Source organism: Pelobates fuscus, chromosome 8, assembly GCF_036172605.1.
Source record: "Pelobates fuscus isolate aPelFus1 chromosome 8, aPelFus1.pri, whole genome shotgun sequence".
Taxonomy (NCBI): Eukaryota; Metazoa; Chordata; class Amphibia; order Anura; family Pelobatidae; genus Pelobates; species Pelobates fuscus.
In genome coordinates, this window is record NC_086324.1 from 46,844,717 (window position 1) to 46,865,952 (window position 21,236).

Consider the following 21,236-nt stretch of genomic DNA (forward strand, 5'->3'; position numbering starts at 1 on the left):
CAAATATTTTATCAAAAATAGGTTTTGTTTCGTAACTGAATCTAGCATTGTATTTTTATGCAACAAAATAATCATACTTAAAATAAATAATTTATAATAAACAGACAAATAAAATATTATATAATCTTTCAGCCTACCCCATATCGTCTGTCAACTACAATACTGGAGACTTCCTCCCATTCAGACTTCTTTTTGCTGGCATCTCGTTTATCAATAATGTAGTTAGTAATTTCACTTCCACCATTGTCCACAGGTGCATCCCAAATCAAGTAGCACGAGTCAACTTTTATATCAGTAACTGTAAGGTTTCTCGGTGGAGCAGGACGATCTGATTGAATTAAGAAAATTGGTTATATTTTGTTAACAAAGGATTCTATTTTGGAAAATATAGCAGTGGAACATTGCTTACCAAATACTTCCACAGTGACAGATCGGTATGCAGTCCCAAGTTGGTTGGAAGCTGTTACAATGTAGGTACCCCTGTCACCCCTCTGTGCACTGGGTATGATTACTTCAGTCTTGGCATCAGTTCTTGATAGTTCTTGTTTTTCAATCTTTACAGCTGGTGTTGATTTTTCTATTACAACTTCATTTTTGGACCATTCTATTTTTGGCATAGGTAGACCTGTTACATCAGCAGGAATGTTTACAGGTTCTCCTGCTTTAACTTTGATTGTGTCTCCTCTGACGGCCAATCGAAGAGTGACTGTTGGAGGAACTGTAAGTAAAGAAGAGCATTAGGTGAGTTGGCGCTAAAAACTAAAAGAACACAGGGCATTCTAATTAAATAAATAAGAATTAAAAACATTTAAATAAATAAAATATACCTTCATCATCCTGAATGACGACATTTAGTGGAAGGGAAGGCAAACTTTCACCAATTTCATTAACTGCCTTGGCACGGAATTCATACATGTGCAGTTCTGCAAGATTTTCTACAACAAAGGATGTATCTGGACAAAGTCGCTTGTTGCATCTTTCATACTCAGTGCTGTCATGTCGTCTCTTTTCAATTATATATCCTGTGATAGGACTACCACCATCATAACGAGGTGGCTTCCAGTCCAATGTTATTGAAGACTTAGTTCTTTCTGTGTAAGTGAACCTTTCAGGTGAACCAGGAGGACCTTATAAAAAAAAAAAAATAGATTGTTATAATACAAGTACATTATTACAATTGACTAGTGGTCGTTGAAACAGACTCTACTGAAATGTATAAATGTCATACACATTCTCAAAGTAAATTCCATACATTACCTTGTGGATCAACTGCAAGAATTGGTCCCAAGTCAACAGGTGGACCACAGCCATATTTGTTCTTAGCTATGACACGGAACATATATTCTTGACCTTCAAGAAGTCCAACAATATCACATTTAGATCTCTCTGTTTCTATTGGCTGCCTCCAAATATGCATTTTAGCATCTTTCCGTTCAATTATGAAGCCGGTGATAGGACTTCCACCATCATCTATGGGATCACCCCAGTTCAACAAAGCCATTTTACGATTAACAACAACTGGTTTCAAGTCAATAACTGGACCAGGGACATCTGTAAAAAAAAAAAAAAAATAACACACATATTGTAAAATGTTATTTGTAAGATAACTATTTTTGCCTAAATAATGCATGTAACAGATACTACTGCAAAAGTAATATATTTCTTACCGAAAATCTCAACCCTAGTTGCTGCAGATTTGGTGCCACTTTCATTGCTTGCAGTGATTATGTATCTGCCATGGTGTTTTCTGTCTGCATTTAAAATGATTAATTCAGATTTATTTCCAACATTTACAATTTCAGCTCTTTCCTTATCAACTTCTCCATCTTCTATAGACCATTCGATCTTTGGTGCAGGTCGTCCAAGAACAGTAGCAGGGATTTTTAAAGTTTGTCCAGCAAGAATCTGGATACCATCTTTTACTGAGAGGTCTAGTTCAATTACTGGAGGTTCTGAAAGAAAAAAAGGAACCGTTTACATTCATGTCAACAGTACCTGTGATTGCATATATTATATTTATTTAAAACTGATGTTTAAAAATTACCTTGAGGTTCTAGAACTGTGATGGGCTCAGTTACAGCAGGAGGACCTTCACCAGCAGCATTGACGGCACTGACGCGAACTTTGTAATCTGCGCCTTCTCTAATACCTTTGACAGTGTATTTTCGAGTCTTAATTGGCCTATCTGTGCACCGAGACCATTCATTTGAGCCCATCAACTGCTTATCAACAAAGTAACCAATAATTTCTCCACCACCATTATAAAGAGGAGGATCCCACTCTAAGTCAATTGCCGATGAACTGGTGTCAATTACATGTGGGAAGGGAGGACCAGGAAGCACTGGAAAAAAATACATATATATATATAAGATATTCTGTTGATAGTTGACATTCTAAAAAAAATATCCAATCCAAACATTATCTCAAGTCAGTTATTTTTGCCTAATGTTATTATTGCTTGTTTACCAGTTCACCACAATTAAATGTTTAGTAAATGAACTGCAAGATTTTCTGCACAAAATTACACATTTGTATAAAAATATATTATTTAAAAATATTATTTACTTACATATTGGATCCTGGGCCGTCTTTGGATCTGATGGGACACTAAACTTTCCAACACCTCCTGCATTTTCGGCACAAACTCTAAATATATAAGTCAGGCCTTCCAAAAGTCCATCAGCCCTTACTTCAAGGGCACTGACAAGATCTCTGTTGACACGAGCCCAATGTGTACTATTAATTTCACGCTTTTCAATCCAGTATCCCAAAATAGGACTTCCATTGTCTTTTGGTTCTTTCCATTTCACTATCATACTGTTACTAGTGACATCCTCAACATCAGGCTTCTCTGGAGCCTCAGGGGGAGCTGAAAAAAATTGAAATTACATTCATGAAAAACACTGTTTATAGAGAAATAATTGAAACATTATGTCAGCCTATAAAATAAAGTATACTTACTAAATGGATCCTTAGCAAGAAGAGGTGCAGAAACACATGGTGGGCCAGGGCCAAATTTATTCTCAGCTGTTACACGGAAGATATATTCTTTGTCTTCAATAAGTTTTGTTACTTGTAATTTCAGATGTCGCAATGTAGAAGACACAACAACCCAGCCAATTTCAGCTCTAGTATTGTCTTTCTTTTCCAAAATGTAGTTAAGGATTTCACTGCCACCATCATCCAATGGTGGTTCCCAGTTGCATATAACAGAGTTTTTCCTTGCCTCTTCAAAAGTAAAGTTCACTGGGGGACCAGGTGTATCTAAAATTCAAACAAAGTGATTAAGAATAATTGAACACTGACATTCTGCATGCTTTTTTGTTGAGAAAAAAAGAGATTAATCAATTACAGGATTTATTTGTTAATGTTTAAGCTTTAAAAACCTAAATATTTCATACCTAGAACATTCACTTCACATGAAGCCTTTGCCACACCATGATCATTTTCAACCTTGATGGTAAATGTTCCGTGATCAGCTCGAATAGAATCTCTAACAAACAGTCCAGATTCTCCATGTTTGCTGTTATCAACAGTCAAGCGCTCTGGCAAGCTAAGGTGGAATGGCTCATCCACGACAACTTCTTTTTTCCTGCGAGCTGGCACTATTTTATCCACTCTCCTTTTGATCTCCTCTGGTCTAATAACTACATCATTTCTGATCCAAGTGATTGTTGGATAAGGAGATCCAGTTATGTGTGCTTCCACAATGATCTCGTCTCCCTGTCTAACAACAAGTCCGGATTGCACATTGCCAGCTAAGAATACCTTTGGAGGATCTAATTGGGGGAAAAAAGTTTAAATTAGTTATATTTGTCATTAGTAGAATTCCGTTCTATTACTTTGCTGTAATGAATTCTTCTACTCACCCATAGGATCCGCTGCTTTAATGCTTGGAGTGGGCCGAGAGGGTTCACTTACTCCAGCAGCATTTTCTGCACGTACGCGGTACTGATATTCTGTTCCTTCTTCCAGTCCTTTTACTGTGTAGGACAATACAGGTACAAGGGATTCATTGCACCTTTCCCACTTCTCACCGCCCTTGGCAAGCTTCTCAATGACATATCCCATGATTTTGCAGCCTCCATCATACTGGGGAGGCTTCCAGGTCAAAGTTATGGATTTTGAAGTTGGATTATGAGTATCAACATCAACAGGTGGATCAGGACGTTCTGTTTAAAAGCAAAAATGGTTAATAAATGAATGCAGAAAAAAATTGTCTGTTACAGACAGTAACATATATAATTTTCCAACAACTTACGTTTTGCATCTTCTGCAATAATTGGATTTCGGAGTTCAAGGTACTCTCCTCCTCCGATCTTATTCACAGCCTTTACTCTAAAGTAATACTCTCCATTTTGAATGAGATCTTTAACATTCCAAGCTAATTTGTTTTCCCCAGACATTACAGGTGTGTATGTTCTTCTGCCAGCTTCTCTGCGCTCAAGAACATAATGTAATATTGGGGTTCCACCATCATATTCTGGAGGCTCCCAGGAAACTTTGCAAGTGTTTTTGGTGACATCATTTGCTTTAATATCCTTGCATTGTCCAGGTAAGCCTTGATAAGTAAAAAAGAAACGTGTAAGTATGCATTTATTAATAATAGAGGCTATTATCTAATAATAAAAATAAATTATATATATTTATATATATATATATATATATATAAAAAGTAAATAATTACCAATGACTTTAACGTTGATTGAGCCTGTTGTTGAGCCTACTTTGTTTTCAAGAGTAATTGTGTAAACACCAGCATCTCCACGGACTACATTAGCCACTTCAAGTGTTGCTGAAGTGTAGTCACTCTTTTGTGCCACTCTGTCTCCGACCTTAACGTCTCTACCGTCTTTATGCCAGCTAATAGTTGGTGTAGGAACAGCTCTGTAGGGCACTGGAATAGTAAGTTTTTCTCCTTCCACAACAACAAGATCTTGTGTTTTAAGGTCAATTGTTGGGTTGCCTGAAAAAAACAAACAGAAAAAAACACCACAAAGATACATAGGTTAGATAAATTACCTATGTGCACAGCAATGTGATGCAATAAGATGTAAACCATATAAGAACTCACAATCTGGGTCTTTAGCAAAAACATTCTCTGAAATTTCAGATGGATCACTAGCACCAATGGCATTGACAGCTCTAACTCTCAGAATGTACTCTTTATCTGGAATTATGCCTTCTTCAGCTTTGTACTTTAGATCTTTGACTGGTCGGGAGTTGATTCTCATCCATTTTTCAGTGCCTACTGGACATGCCTCAATGTGATATCCAATAATTGGGCTGCCACCATTTCTCTCTGGAGGCTTCCATGCAATAGAGATTTGGTTTCTGCTTGCATCTGTAACATGTAGCTCAAGAGGTGGAGATGGGGGACCTGCAAAATATCACATGTATTTAAGACTTATTGTATTGTAGGAGGATAATATTAATATTAATAATTTATAAAAAAAATATTAAAGTTAATAATTTTATTGATATCAAAATCGATATTGTGGCATTAATGTATTAATGAGAAAACACTGCAGAGGTGGCTCTTTACTTACTTGTTGGATCCTCAATAGCCAACAAATCGGTAGGTTCACTTGGATGGCCAACTCCAGCTTCATTTTCTGCACGGACTTGGAATTGTACTTCTGTACCCTCTATAACATCAGTTACTCTGAATTGACAGTCAGGTCCAGCTGTCCTTCCAGCTTTTACCCAACGTGTTCCAAGCTTTTCTTTCTTTTCAATTACATATCTATGAGTGTATTAAATAGTATAGTTTATTGTTGCATAAATGAGAAATTCTTCTAAATCAGCAAATAGAATGACAGATGTAATAATGTACTTCTTTGTTTTTTTTTCAAAGGAATACATAATGAAAATGATTTATTTACCTCTGAATGGGCCTTCCACCATCATTCTTGGGAGCTTCCCATTTCAATTCAACATGTCTCTTTGTTACATCAACAACTGTAAGTGCATAGGGTGGTCCAGGAGTTGCTGAAAATTCAAGACAGATGTTACACTATTGGTTGTGTGAAAATCTCATATATGACAGTATAATGAATTACAAATTTGCTAGACTTTTGATTAATGTGCAGAAAAACATCATAGAACTTGTGAAAATATTTCATACTCATATACAAAAAAGAAATAAAAAATACATTATTGCTGACAAGAAGAGAACTCACTGAATGTGTCTTTAGCCAATACAGAATCTTCAAGTTCACAGTATTCACTTTGTCCAACTGCGTTCTCAGCAGCAACACGGAATACATACAAAGAACCTTCAGACAAGGGTGTTACAGAGCATTTAATGTCCTTTACTGTAGTATCCACTGTCTGCCAGCCTTTGCGCCTTACATCTCTCTTTTCAACAATGTAGTTGGTAATTGGGGAGCCACCATCTCTTTCTGGCACTGTCCATTTAAGGTCAGCAGTATTCTTAGTTATGTTAATGACTTCAAGCCAGCGAGGAGGAGATGGAGGATCTGTAAAACAAAATAAAATGTTATGTTTCCATAAAAGAATGATTGCAAACTTTGAATATGAGTTGAACAGATTTTATGAGTTGAGTGGTTTGTCACATAAATTTTAAAATGTCTCGTCAAGTCAATATGTCCTCTATGGTAATACCATACTAAATAACAAAGTGAAAGCACATTTTTGTTTTAAGTTTATGGTTTAGAAGCTGTAACTAGGCAGCACTTACTTAGTCGTTCCTTGCAGAGCACAGGATCGCTTGGTTCACTTGGTTCACTCTCCCCTGCCTTGTTTACAGCTCGGACACGGAAAGAGTATTCCTGTTTTTCCATAAGACCTTTCAAAAAGTGCTCAGTAGATGGAACACCTTCTGCAACTCTAACCCAATCTTCAGTTCCAGTCTTCAACAGCTCAATCACATATGACTCGATTTTGGCACCTCCATCATGCTCTGGTTTTGTCCAGTTCAAGAATGCAGATGTCTTTGCAACATCTTTAACAGTGGGTTTTCCAGGAGCCCATGGTGGATCTGTACATTAAAAACTTGATAAATTAGAGCAATGCATTACACGACAACAATCAATAACATCATTCTTTATTCAATAAATATGTTACACACCAATTGGATCTTTAATCAGGATTGGTTCTGTTGCCCTGCTTGCTTTTCCAGGGCCAGCAAGATTTTCTGCCAATACACGGAACTGGTATTTCTTTTTGTTGGTAAGTCCTTTAACTCTGTTGAGACAGAAATAGTTTTAAATAAGACATAGGTATAATTAATTTAGCAGCTTTACATATAACTGCTGAATAGAAACATAGAAAAAACATGCAAGTTAATGAACACACATTAATTATTCAAAGATATCTGAAATTATAAAAAGTAATGATTCCCACTTGATATAAAAACAAAATACTAATTACAATAAAGTACCTGTAGGTGGGATCTTTTACTGGTGTCTTGTTGCATCTGATCCATTTCCCTGTCTCAGGGTCAAGCCGTTCAACCCAATAGCCAGTGATTGGACTTCCACCGTCTTCATCAGGCTCATTCCATGTTAGTGTCACACTATCTTTAGTAATATCAGATGGCTCAAGACGAGTTGGTGCACCAGGTGGATCTGTAATTTATTTAAAAAAAAAAATCAACTTAGATATTAGCTCTCATGTCAATTATTATTTGTAAATACCACTCTTCAGAGTAATAATTTCTTACCAAAGGAGTACTTTGCAATTATTGGGGTTGAGTTAGCTGGCTCTCCAATGCCGTACATGTTTTCAGCACTAACTCTGAAGACATATTCTTTAAGAGGAGTTAATTTGATAGCTTTGAATCTAGTCTCCTTAATAGTTGATGACAGTTTATGCCATATTTCACTGTCTCCAGCTTTCTGTTCCAGAATATAGTTGGTAATTCTTGAGCCACCATCATCTCTTGGAGGGTTCCATGTCAGAACACAAGACTCATTTGTAATTTCTGAAACGTCAAATGCAGCTGGGGGACCGGGTTTATCTGAACACAAAAATAAGTGAAATTTTTTTTTTCAAGAAATGAAATATAAAATGTTGTATTCGTTTACGTTATTATTAATAATAATAAAAATGTACCTAAAATGTTCACTTCAACCATTGCAGTAGCCCGGCCAGATGTATTCACTGCTTCAATAATATAAGTGCCAGAGTCACTTCGTTTGCTGTCAGTGATTGTCACAGTAGACTGTCCAGGTTTAGTCTCAATATTAATTCTCTTATCAACTCTAAGAAGCTGATCTGCTTTGTTCCATGTAATTTTCGGTTCAGGTTTTCCAGCAATTGTAGCTGGTAATTCAATCTTAGTTCCAGCCTTAACAGTAATGCCAGCAATAAGTTTGACATCCAGAAGGATTTCTGGGGGCTCTGTATTAACAAATGATTGATCAATTAAGTGACAAAAAGAACAAAATGTAATAGTCATAGTTTTGTTTTTTTCAATATTTTGTATTAATATGTATAGTATATCATACCTTTGGGGTCTGTAGCTAGTATGTCATCTGTTGGTCTGCTTGGTTTACTGGCACCTAATCTGTTTAGAGCCTTTACACGGTATGCATACCACTGACCTTCAGTAAGATTATCCACCTGAAGTCTGTAATTAGAAATATTTTTTTTAGTTAAGAAACTACAAACCTATTCACATAAATCAGATTATTATGTTTCCTGTTTAGCTATAATGACACTTACTTTGTTTCTGCCACAGAGTCTCCACAAATTTCCCACTTGTCTGTGCCGCGCTGGCATTTTTCCACAATATAACCTTTAATTCGAGAGCCTCCATCATATTTCGGTGGTTCCCATGTAAGGAAGATTCCTTTAGAAGTTGGATCTCTCCATTTAACATTCTCAGGTGGGTCAGGAACAGCTGTTGGAGAATAGTGGATTATAATGTAAACAGATGTATTAATAAAATATTGAAACCCAGCATTTGTCAATCCAAAGCTGCCACTGGTTCCTAATGAACCTTTGTGCTACGTACACATATTAATCATGCGTTTCTATTAAACATTTGTCTGTCCCAAAAGAGTTTTATTTTAATTTACTACCAGTTAAACATTTATTATAATGTCTCCATTAGTGTATGAACAGGTCCATGGTTTATAACTTTCCACATTCTCTAAGACTTTGCCATTATCTAACTAATTTGGAATTGACACATGGTAATTAAACTTACAGGCAGGTGCAGACATGTTCACAGGCTCATCAATGTATGCAGGTTCTCCTGGTCCACACTTGTTGCATGCTGAAACCCTAAACAGATATTCTCTGCCTTGGATAAGATCAGATGCTGTGAACTCCTGGTCAATAACATTTTCGATGACCTTTGAAAAACACAGAAACCCAATTAGTAAGATTCTAACCATACATCCCTTGTATAATCAAATTTCATGAGTAACCCAATTTCTTAAAATGAGTTACTTTCCATACCTTAGCCCATGTCTTGCGGTTAACTTCTCGCTTCTCAATTAAGTAGCCAGTCAATGGACTTCCTCCATCATTCTCTGGTGCTTCCCAAGACAGATTGACACTGCTTCTTGTAAGGTCTCCAACTTTAAGTTCCCTTGGAGCACTTGGGCGAGCTAAGGAGAGTTTAGAATAAATGGGTTAATTTACAAACAAATTAATATTGCACTTTTCTTTCAAGACTGTAGTAAGACATTTAAATATTTTTGTTGACACATACCGATGACATTCACATCAATTTCTCCTGAAACAGATGCTACAGAATTTTCAAGCTCAATGGTGTAAATTCCTTTGTCAGGTCGTTCGCTTGGAGAAATGACAAGTTCTGCAAAGGTGGAAGTAGTATCTATCTTGACCCGGTCGTTGCTCTCTAAGACATTTCCATTTACTGACCATTTTGCAGTTGGTACTGGATAACCCGTTATGGGAACACGGATTTTCAATGGTTCTGGAACAATTACCTCTAGTCCTTTTTTGAAAGCACTTAAATCAATTGTAGGTCCAACTAAAAAATCAAGATACATTAAAATGTCAAACACGGATCAGAATTTAGAATGCAGTTTCTACTGTATACTTAAAGAATACAAAGAACATGATGAAAATACAGTTAGAAACTAATATTTTCTTACAATGAGGATCATCTGCAGTAAGAGGTCCAATGCTTTCTGTTGGGTCAGATAAGCCAGCTGCATTTTCTGCAGAGACTCTGTAGTAATAGCTTGCTAGTGGTTTCAGCCCGGTTACCTAGAATAGCAGAAACAAATATTATTCAGTGTTACACTTCTATACATAAAACGATTATGATTAAAATCTACTTTCAAGTTCATGTGACTAGATTGACCTGAGATGAGTGGTGCTTAGTATTTTTTTAACATCAGATAAGGAATGCTAAATCAATAATTAGTGCTCTATAAAAAAACAGTGGACTGTTATACAGCGGGGTCTATTTACTAAGCCGAAAACTGTTGAGTATTGCTGGAAACAAAATACAAATACAAATTTTGGACCAAAATAACTGAACTAGAATATTAAACTGAATGGATATAATGGCCCGTGATTCTTAACTCTCAGATTCATGGACAAATGCGAGAATATTTTATTTTTTTTACATATATCCAAAACAGCCCCCTAGATGGATGTCATCCCTTTCTAAGAAATGTGAAACATCATATAAATTATACTTAATTAAATACTTTTTGATGCTAAATTTGTGATAAGGAAATCTGAAACCTACATTATGAATTGAGTTTACATGGCAGGATTGGATTATGCTAATAAGGGATTTGGTTAATGGTAGCCCCTGAATGGATTAAAACTTAGAATATGTTCACAAATCCAATTACACTTATTTGATATAAGCTATTTTTTTATTTTTAGTGTAAATATTAGGATACATAATTGTTTGCTAGGTGTTAAATATGAGTTAAGGGCACACTCTGGACCCCTGAAGCACTCTAGCTTGCTGAAAAGAGTTGGTTCCCCCCCCCCCCTTTTTTTTGGAACAAAAAGGGCAGATTTCAAAAGGAATTTGCACTTTTATAAATTACCTTTGTTACACCCTCCCCCATCCTGGCTTTCAAGCAGATAAGTTCTATTACTTCTAACTGTAAAGGCTAAGAGCACCTGCCTTGCAAAAACTTCTAATTGTGCTGCAATGGAAAGTCTGTAATTGGACAGACACAGAAAGTCTGAGCCAGGTTAGAAGGGGTGGATCTGCAACGGTAGTAGACAAGAGAACTGCAACTTTTTTTTTCCTATACCCTCAATAAAAAATGTATACTGAAATGCATGCATGTTTTAATTTGGGGTATATCTACTAAACAGTGATTTTTTTTATTTTTTTTTGGTATTGGGCTGTGTCCCTTTAAAGTAACAGCAATCGAATTTCTAAAAATGCCATTCTCTTTTGAGTGGTGAATAAAATTTCACTAAAATTGAAAGATAAAATAATTACCGAAACATATAAACACCTACAGAACCATTTTATTTTATTTTTCACAATTGACTGGTAAACATATTTCTAGTATTTTGATTTAGAGTAAAACATACCGTGTATGTAAGATCGGGTGCAGGCCTCACATTGCAACGAATCCATTTATCACTGCCTTCTTCACAGCGTTCAATAACATAGCCTAATATTGGGCTTCCGCCATCATTAAGAGGAGGCTCCCATGTAAGCTGGACAGATGACTTAGTTTGATGAGAATGTGTTAGATTGATAGGGGGGCTTGGTTTGTCTAAAAAAATAATAATGAAAAACAAAGTTATATGGTTATCAAGAGTACAGTTAAGAAATTAATATGTAAAACATTTTATACTTAAATATTTGCCCACCTATTGGGTCCCTAATCTTCACAGAACGTGTAGCTGCACTAGGCTTGCCAACACCAGCTTGATTTTCTGCTCTGACTCGGAAAATGTATTCTTTGTTCTCTACAACATCATTTAGAGTAGCTCCAAGTTCATCTGGTTTGGTTATCATTGCTGTGTCCCATTTGATAGATGCTCTGTCACGCAGTTCAATAATGTATGCTGTGATTTCAGAACCACCATCATACTCTGGAGGTTCCCATGTTATTGTGGCGCCAAAGCGATTAACATCACAAACATCTACATTAAGAGGAGGTCCTGGAACATCTGTGAACAGGTATGGACATCCTATTAGCTCTCCAGTACACAAGTAATACATAACAAATAAGTTGCATTAGGCTAGCTGAAGAACAGGTTATACACTCCCAACTTACCAAATTTACTCCTGGCCTCAACAGGTTTATCTGTCTCAACAGGCTCACCAGCGCCCACTCGGTTCTTCGCACTTACACGGAAGAGATATTCTACACCTCCCTTCTGAAGTCCAGTTACTGTATATTCACAACTATCAGCATGGTCTGTGACAAGAACCCAAGTCTTCCGCTTGACATCCCTCCTTTCAACAATATATCCAGTGATCTTACTACCACCATCTGATTCTGGCTCTTCCCAGGCAAGGCTTACTTCTCCATTATAGGTATCAATAACTTCTAGATTTCTGACAGGTCCAGGAACATCTGAAGTTCAAGTAAAAATCTGTTAGAAATTTTATTATTTCATTTATTTTTTACCTGTATTCATTTTTTCCCCCAATGGAGCTTGCATCTTGATGTAATTTTACTAACTTACCGATAACATCCAAATTGATAAAAGCCTCAGCTTTTCCATGTTTGTTATGTATTATGATCTTATATCTTCCCTTGTCTGCTTTCTTTGTCTCAGAGATCCTGAAGCTGGTGTTAGTGGCTGTGGTGTCAACATGCACCTCAGACAAAGTATCATCATCCTTCTGCCATTCAGCTTCTGCTTTTGGGTAAGAATCATATGGCACATTCATTGTCAAGGGCTTTCCAGCATCTATGACAATATTCTGATCTGCAGTCTTGATCTTTGGTGCAGCTGTTGATAAGAAATGACATATTTATAGGCCTTTTCTCAATCATATTTTCAAAGCCTATTAAATTGTGATCACTAGTTAATTTATCATGGGTTTTTTTTAAATATTGACTAGACAATGTTATTTTAGTTTCATATGTTGGTATAAGTTAAACCAAAGAGCTCATGAAATGTTATTGTCTACATGATGCTGGATATTGACACAATGTTGCTGAATCTAGGGCTGAAAATATGGCTTGACTATGGCATGTTTATATCTAATATGAGACGGTAATAGAAATGTGCATTTATCCGATTTGTCAAGGCTGATACACTGAAATCTATCACAATTTTTACATTTGATTCCTACTTATTTGTACTAGTGTACAATTGAATATTGTAAATGAGACACACGAAAATTAAACTCTGTTTTATAATTTAAAAATAAAAAGTCACGTAAAGTACCTGCTAATTCAAGTTTTGCTCTGGCGTCCTTGTCCTTGGCAATAAATCTGTATTCACCTTGATCACGGGGTCTAATCTCGCATACTTGCAACCTGTGTACTTTTCCTTCACTCATCATTTGGTGTTTGTCGCCCTGAACAATGATCATGTTATTTCTCAGCCATTTGACTTCTACTCTGTCTTTATTTAGTTCAGCCTCAAAGATGACATCAGATCCTGGAGCTTCAAATGCATCAAGTGGTGGTCTGATAATCTCCACTGGAATTTCTGAGGGCAAATAATTACATTTCTCTTAGCACAACAACAACAACAACATAATCAACAAAGTAATGGTACAATTATATTCTAAACAATAAGTAATTCAAGACAAACAGTTATGAGACACTGCTCAAACAGGTCTGTCTATCTATAACCACAAGTGAGACAACTACAGAACTATACTCTCAACTTTAAAAAGTTGGTAGGGTATTATAAGCTTTTACCTTCAACAAACAGTCTTGCTCTGGATTTCCTCTCATCTACACCACAGGAATATTCACACTCATCTTCTGGCCTGCAGTCTTTAATGACAAGGCGATGGAGGCTTCCATCTTTTTCAAATTGGTACCTAATTAAATATAACAGAGAGGAGATTTGAGAAAAGGATGGAAGATGCTTATATAAGGAAATGTTCCATACACAACAAATTTTGTGTTCCACTCATACAGTAAGCCCAATGAACCTATAGCTAACATTTTATTGAAATAAAAAATATATTTGCTGATTAGACAAAATTGTTTCATCTACTCCAACAACAACCAATTTCCTAAATTGGAAACAAATCATAGAAGCTAAATAGATATTACCTTTGTCCATGCCCTTTTAAATCAAAAGTTATTTCAGTTAGCTATGACGATTTCTAAGGCAAGTCACCTAACTCTTAATATTACTAATCTTATTTTCTTATATGCTTTATTAGCATCTATGATTTTCTGACAGCTAGAGGTAGACAAATCCTTAACATTCTACTTTCAACTTTATGTTATGCATTTATGTTTATTTATGTTATGCATTTATGTTATGATTCAAGTATAGTGACCTCATGTAATATTCTGTGAAAGAGAATATAACATTACGCTTTCGGAAGTTGTGTTTGATTATGTACCATATCATTTCTAGAAAAAAAAAAAGATTAATTATTTTTATTCTTACTTCTTATTTTCTCTGAGTTCTCTGCCATTTCGGTACCATTTCACACTGGCTTTCTCTTTGGAAAGCTGGCATGTGAAAACAGCATCTTCAAATTCAATAACTGTCTGGTCTTGGAGATGTTGAACAAAATCTGCAGGAGCTTCAGTGATCAAAAGCTCAGCAACAGCCCTGTCTTGTCCAGCAATGACGGTATATTCCCCTTCATCGACAAATCCGCAGTCTTTGATGATTAGAGAATGCTTGAATTTGTCAGCCTTATACAAAACTCTTCTGTCTAAAACAACTTCTTGGCCATTCTTCATCCACATGACAGTTGCATTTGGACGGTTCACTTTGCAACAGAATGTGACAGACTTCTTTTCCATTGTCTCAATATCTTCAATGGGCTCCACAATTCTCAAGTCCTCTTCTGCATAAGAATACAAAAGTAGATAAGCAAATAGCATTTCAAACAATTAAAGTAAGTTGTTACAAGATAGTTGACATTCTTTGCTCACCTTGGACTGTTAAAGTTCCAGATGATTTGACATGTTCTCCTCTGTGGTTAGACAAGGATACCGTGTAAGTGGCTTGATCGTCTATCTGTGCATCTCTGATTCTAAGTGTATAAACTAAGTCTTTGTGAACCATGACATATTTTGAACTGTCGAAGATTGCTTCATCTCCCTTGAACCATTTGGCCTTGGCCCCTTCAGTGTTGACTTCACAATTAAAGACAAGTTCTTGTCCCTCTTTAACCTGTTGGTCCTTGACAGGAGTTATAATCCTGAGTTTTTCTGTAAAACAGAGTTTCCACAGTCAACTTTGTATACATTGCATGTATATATATATAAATATATTTTTTATATTTTTTAGTAAATAGCCAAATGTTTAGACACCACTCATATCTGCCAAAGAGTTGCCTCAATATAATTTACAAAGTAACCTAATTATGGGTAAAAATACAACTTGGGAAAAATAAAATATATTAATTTACTTTTATTGTAGTCTACTGTACACCAAATACAATAGATTAAAAAAATATTTAAGTAAAATTGCATAATTGATTATTAACAAGCAATATGAAAACAAAGTAGGTATTAGTTTTTACCATATTATTTAGCATAATAGACTAAGCTTGATTTGTTTTTACGGTAACTCACCAATAACGGTCAGTTCTGCTGGTGCTATGGCAAGTCCGACCATCACAGCATATGTTCCATCATCTTGTTTAGGTACTGAATCTTTCACGACAAGGGTACGTTTCTTTCCATCAGCAATGATGTCATATTTGTCACCAACCTCAAGAACTGTTTCACTCTTGAGCCATTTTACTTCAAAAGCTTCTTTGGAAACAGAACAAGTAAATTCTGCTTTTTCTCCTTCAAGAACCTCAAGGTTCTGTGGCCTGGAAAGAAATTCTGCGGCAAGTTCTAAAAAAGAACCAAAGAAACAGGACATGTATTTACACAATACACTTACATTTCAAAATATGCCAATCAGAAAAATATGTAAGATTGTGGGCTGTACCTTTTATTCCAAGTTTGCCAGTTGTACGTGAACGTGGTAATCTGCAGTTGTATTCTCCAGCATCATCAAGGGAGGCACCATGAATTATGAGAATTCTTCTTCTGCCCTCAGCGATGTGCTCATAACGGCCACCATCAGGTAGCTCGTCATCTCCTTTGAACCATGATACGTCAGCGCTTGGTTTGGACACCTCACAAATCAATTTTACGGTATCAGATTCAGAGGCTTCAATGTTAGCAAGTTTTTTGGTAAAAACAGCTTCTTCCTCTGAAATAACAAAAAGGAACACATTTTCACAATCAGTAATTTGATTTTATGTTATGCATTTATGGTATAACATAATTAAAACACTGTATTTTGTCCTCACCGATCACAGTGAGCAATCCGGCGGTTCTAGCCATTTTTGACTCGCAGACGTACTCTGCCTCATCATCAAATACACACTTGTTCACAACCAGAGCGCGTGTTACACCTTTAGATATGATATCATATTTTTTACCCTTTCGGATTTCAATTCCATCTTTGAACCAACGGACCTATGCAAGTAAAAGATTTGTTAGAAGGAATGTTTTCACCTTCTTATGTATCAGAACTAATATCCAAATACTACACTTAGGATGAGACTCTAGAATAGATACTAAATGAGAAAAAAAAGAAGAATTCTGCCCCTCTTCCCCATTAATCAAAGTATTAACAAATCATCTAGAACTCAATAAGCTTAAAATTCCTATCAAAGTAACTGTTTTAGTATTTTAACTTCCATCCAGTTTGGCAGAAGAATATGCAAGAAACACCCGTAGAATATCTCTGGGATATTATAGAAATTGTACCTTGGCACTTTCTCGAGAAATTTCACACTCAAATCGGGCAGTTTCTTTTTCTTTAACTTCCTGGTCACTGAGAGGTTTTGTAAATTCCACAAATGGAGCTGCAGAGGAGAAAAGTACATCACATTGTTGCAACCTTTACATTTCAAATTCCAATGTGTTATCTAGATTGTCACTATAGGAAAATAAAGTAACTGTTATGTATATATATGTTTCTGCCTTATGACCTTGGCTGATGAGAGATTTACTCTAATAAGGCCTGTTAAAATTTATATAAGCAACATTACATTTTTAAATGTAGTGCTTAACATTAAATAAAAAATGCTGAACAGAAATACAAAAAAAAAATCAAAATTTAAATTAAGCCTTATTTAAAGAATATTTATTTTAGTTTACAAAAATCTAAATCAGGAATTAGATGTTCGTTGTGTGCAATTCAGGTAACTGTTCTGGAAATCTATGGCTGGCAGAGGATTGTTGGAGTTGTGGTTCAACAACATTTGAACATATACATGGATAATGGATATGCAGTTTGATTCTGTCCAACTTTACTATAAACAAAGACAAATTAAAAACACATATTATACAGCAGAAAGGCTTGTGCAAGCCATATTAGTTCAACTTACGTTCTACATTCAAGAATGCAGATGTCTTAAAATCTTTGGAATCGCATGTGTAGGTTCTGGAGTCATCTAGCGTGCAGCCAGAAATGACAAGTTTTCTGACTCTTCCCTCAGCAATGATGTCATACTTTTTGGTTTTGTGGATTTCTTGACCATTCTTGAACCATTTAACCTCAGCATTCTCTCTGGATACTTCACACTCAAGAATGGCAGTTGCTTCTTCTTCAACTGTCTGGTCCTCAAGAGGTTTGGTGAATTCAACTGGAGGTTCTAAATGGTTAAATAAAAATAGTTAGTCACTGTCTGGTCAGTATGTTTGTTTAGACATTCATGAAGAAGGATGAGTTTGAGAGCAATACCTTTAACGGTCAAGTTGGCCTCTGTCTTGAAGTCCTTTGCAGTCAGTTTCACATCTCCAGCATCGCTAAGCTGGACATCCCTAAGGATTAGAGTGTGTACTCTTCCTTCAGAACGTGTGACAATCTGAAAGAAAAATAAAATATTTGTAATATGAATGCATACACTAAGCCAATTAAAAACTCCAGAACATTACTTTATTTGATGTTTATAATGTGTATGTGATAGTGTATGAAAATCTAAATAAAGGGAATGATTATGTCAAACCTGAGTACTAGTTAAGATATAGTTTTATACTCAGTTAAGGTTTTTAATGGGTCCACTGCTTAATTGTACAACTATTTGTCAATGAGTATTTAGAGTTGATTTGTCCACCAAACAATTCATTATAGACCTTTTAAGAAAAACTTACAGCAACAAGGTAGCATGTGTATATTGTACCTTAATTTGCAATATACAACATGACAGCTTTAAAATATGTGTTACAATATAGAATTTCACATTTGGGACACAATTATGGTGAATGTTTGTGTAGAACTGCTTTGTATCATTCACTTAGCTTTTTTTTCCTAATAATTTTCGTTATCATTTCAATAGCAAAGGTATTTACCACGTAAGTGTGTAGATGTTGTCAGTGCCCATTCCAATGTTATTAATTATATTGACCTTGGAAGGATGGTGGGTGACCCTGCCTTGCAAAGAGCCTGTGACTTTGTTGCCTGAACAGATGGTGGACTAGCCAACTGGGCTTTTTCACCAGTTGCTTTTGTTTTGCGATATTATTTTTAAGAATTAGAAAACAGCTTTAAGTTTTAAATATATCTGATTACTTAGCAACATTATTTCCAATCTCGGACACAATAACGAACAGATCATACTTTTCTATTTTTCACGTCTGAACAGATCATACTTTTCTATTTTTCATGTCAAAAATTATCTTTAATTTTGTGACTGTTAAGGCATATACATTTTCTTATTGCATTTTAGTTTTACAAATCTATTTAAAGAGCATATTTTAATAATACCAAATAATAACAGTAGGTAACCCAACATTTCTAAATTTTTATTGGCATTAACATTTTAACTATGATATGGTGCTTTATTTTCCTGAGAAAATTCCTCGATGGACTTTAATGCATAAAATGGAACAAGTGTGAATAAAACAAATGTAAGTATTGCACAGTGTGTAAACAGTAAAACACAAACATTATCGCATTATTGTCTTCATCAAAAGGTATTAATTAACTGTCTAAGTTGAAAGGTTGTTTCTAATTAACTCAATTTCAAATTTCCTATTAAATGTAGTTTATTAAATAATTCCAATTATACATATATATTGAAGTAAATTGTTAGGTTTGTTAATGATTTAACAAAGCTAATAAATGAAGGCTGCCAGTATGTGTTTTAAATCACACAGCTCTCTGGTATCTTGAAATGTAAAAGGAGCACTTGAAGTAGGGATAAAAATAGATGCTAAGAGGGGAATCTGTCCACAAACCCTTGCTGCCAGTTCCCTGAAATGGAATTTTAAGCCTGCTAATCCCCATATAAGCACAACACGTTACTACAGTTATCATTAGAATGAAAAACTAATTAAGAAAGGCATGTTATGAAATGCAACTCACCATTCAGAAATTCAGTTGCATTAAAAACACAACTATTGTGTTTTAACATTAAGCAACAAATAAAAATAGCACCATATTACAAGCTATTTATTTTAGCCTTTATTCTGTGTGTAGATTGCATAAGCGTGAACATCCTAATATGCGTAATAGGTTGAACATTTTAATTTTAGTGACTGCCACCATCATTAATGCTTTTCTTGCTGACTTTATATTAAATACTAAAAAACACAAGGCAAAAAAATATACGACCGACATTTTAAAAAAAGGATGTTGTAAAAGTCCTTACCTTGTCACTGGGTTCCAGTTTTTGTCCATTGAGGAACCATTCCACTGGGATTCCTTCATAGGAGAGTTCACACTCGAAGGTAGCCGATTCTCCCGCTGTTACGGTTACATCCTTTAGGGGCCTTAGTAGGCCAATTACACGAGCTTTCCCAACAGAAGAAGACATTATCCATTAATATCCTCAGTCTTAGGACAGCTGTAGCCCCTTACCCTCAGATATCCATTGCGGCTTAACCTTAGGAAGCAGTACACTGAACTGGCACTATTTAAAGTCTTCCACTGAATGTGGCCTCATGTGAGGCATAGGGGGTGGATCCTCCCCGAACTTGCAGTAGGTGTTTCCTTACATTGAACAGAGTCAGCAGTATATGTGTGCAGCATCTGTCAACCCACCAATCACACACATTCCTCTTTCTACATATGGTCTATTCCTTCTAAAATAGCAAAGCAGCTATTGGTCAGAGACAGCTGACACCTAGTTACCTTATCTGCTCCTGTCCATCATTCTTTTGGCAGTTTCCAAAAATGTAACCATAATGGTTTCTCTATCTGCAGGAAAGCTGCCAACACAGCAAGTCTTTCTCTACTTTCATAACAACTTAATACACACATAGAACGGAATAGATGCTGAATAATCATACTTATGGAAACAACATGGCAGATGGTTATTTTAAAAGCTCCTAAGTAATTTTCAAAACAAATTTGAAAAACATTACCCATGTTTACTCCTTGCTTATACAATATCACGCATGTCTTATTTGTGGTCCCCAAATATTTCATTTAAAAATAATGGCTCAGTAATCATAAGCTGAGTACAGACTGTTATATTCCCCGTAAAACATACAAGCCATCATCTTAGTCAATATTACTTTATCGGTCAATATTGATTTATTATTTGTTAAATCTGAAAATCTATTCTGTAGGAAAAATTTTAAAAAAAATAAACACCTTATGCATAGACATTAGAGAGTTTTTTTTTATTTTTTAAGAAACAAAAACTAAATTACTGGTCAACATTGTTTGAGCTATAAAGATATAACACATTTAATGGCAATTTTTAAGAAATTCTCTTTTACCTTTGACTTTCAGATGAGCACTGGATTTGGCGTTAGCGGCTTGGAAGTCAACACCACCAGCTTGATCCATGTGCACGTTGTAAAGGATGAGGAAGTGCTTTTTCCCTTCTTCTTTGATTTCACAATCCTTCAATGGCAATTAAAAAGTACATAAATTCAAGTTATCAGTGTTGCAGTCTCTAAGCACCATTTAATGCCTTTACTGTCACAACGATCTGACATTTAAGTATCATGCTTCACTCTAGAATGTTTCACTAATTTAGCAACAGCTGGTCTGCTTTGCACTACTGAAGTTAAACAAGCAGGAAATTCCACGTTGGCAAAAGGTCTTAATCATGATGATAATAATAAGTGTTATTTATCATTAAGAGGATTAAAGCTTATAACAGAAATGTTGAGTATAAA

The 21,236-nt window shown here is 35.5% G+C and overlaps 1 protein-coding gene across 1 annotated transcript in view; it reads right to left on the bottom strand.

The window, feature by feature from the left end:
* TTN (titin) overlaps positions 1-21,236 on the bottom strand; it is a 244,075-nt gene that overhangs the window by 72,378 nt on the left and 150,461 nt on the right. Inside the window, exons 204-246 of the mRNA XM_063429784.1 lie at positions 20,832-20,958; positions 19,757-19,899; positions 17,848-17,971; positions 17,492-17,758; positions 16,869-16,966; positions 16,406-16,574; positions 16,039-16,305; positions 15,672-15,941; positions 15,027-15,305; positions 14,530-14,938; positions 13,821-13,945; positions 13,339-13,605; positions 12,628-12,897; positions 12,213-12,515; positions 11,803-12,105; positions 11,518-11,705; positions 10,098-10,212; positions 9,689-9,973; positions 9,433-9,584; positions 9,179-9,326; positions 8,692-8,869; positions 8,475-8,596; positions 8,080-8,367; positions 7,688-7,984; positions 7,406-7,592; positions 7,094-7,209; positions 6,704-7,003; positions 6,183-6,482; positions 5,886-5,991; positions 5,550-5,746; positions 5,075-5,380; positions 4,688-4,966; positions 4,262-4,561; positions 3,870-4,172; positions 3,402-3,779; positions 2,962-3,264; positions 2,570-2,869; positions 2,045-2,341; positions 1,668-1,952; positions 1,258-1,551; positions 828-1,127; positions 410-718; positions 138-328 (exon numbers count right to left, since the gene is read on the bottom strand). Of these exons, the coding sequence (XP_063285854.1) occupies positions 138-328; positions 410-718; positions 828-1,127; positions 1,258-1,551; positions 1,668-1,952; positions 2,045-2,341; positions 2,570-2,869; positions 2,962-3,264; positions 3,402-3,779; positions 3,870-4,172; positions 4,262-4,561; positions 4,688-4,966; positions 5,075-5,380; positions 5,550-5,746; positions 5,886-5,991; positions 6,183-6,482; positions 6,704-7,003; positions 7,094-7,209; positions 7,406-7,592; positions 7,688-7,984; positions 8,080-8,367; positions 8,475-8,596; positions 8,692-8,869; positions 9,179-9,326; positions 9,433-9,584; positions 9,689-9,973; positions 10,098-10,212; positions 11,518-11,705; positions 11,803-12,105; positions 12,213-12,515; positions 12,628-12,897; positions 13,339-13,605; positions 13,821-13,945; positions 14,530-14,938; positions 15,027-15,305; positions 15,672-15,941; positions 16,039-16,305; positions 16,406-16,574; positions 16,869-16,966; positions 17,492-17,758; positions 17,848-17,971; positions 19,757-19,899; positions 20,832-20,958 (10,245 nt within the window). The remainder of the gene's footprint in view (positions 1-137; positions 329-409; positions 719-827; positions 1,128-1,257; positions 1,552-1,667; positions 1,953-2,044; positions 2,342-2,569; positions 2,870-2,961; positions 3,265-3,401; positions 3,780-3,869; positions 4,173-4,261; positions 4,562-4,687; positions 4,967-5,074; positions 5,381-5,549; positions 5,747-5,885; positions 5,992-6,182; positions 6,483-6,703; positions 7,004-7,093; positions 7,210-7,405; positions 7,593-7,687; positions 7,985-8,079; positions 8,368-8,474; positions 8,597-8,691; positions 8,870-9,178; positions 9,327-9,432; positions 9,585-9,688; positions 9,974-10,097; positions 10,213-11,517; positions 11,706-11,802; positions 12,106-12,212; positions 12,516-12,627; positions 12,898-13,338; positions 13,606-13,820; positions 13,946-14,529; positions 14,939-15,026; positions 15,306-15,671; positions 15,942-16,038; positions 16,306-16,405; positions 16,575-16,868; positions 16,967-17,491; positions 17,759-17,847; positions 17,972-19,756; positions 19,900-20,831; positions 20,959-21,236) is intronic.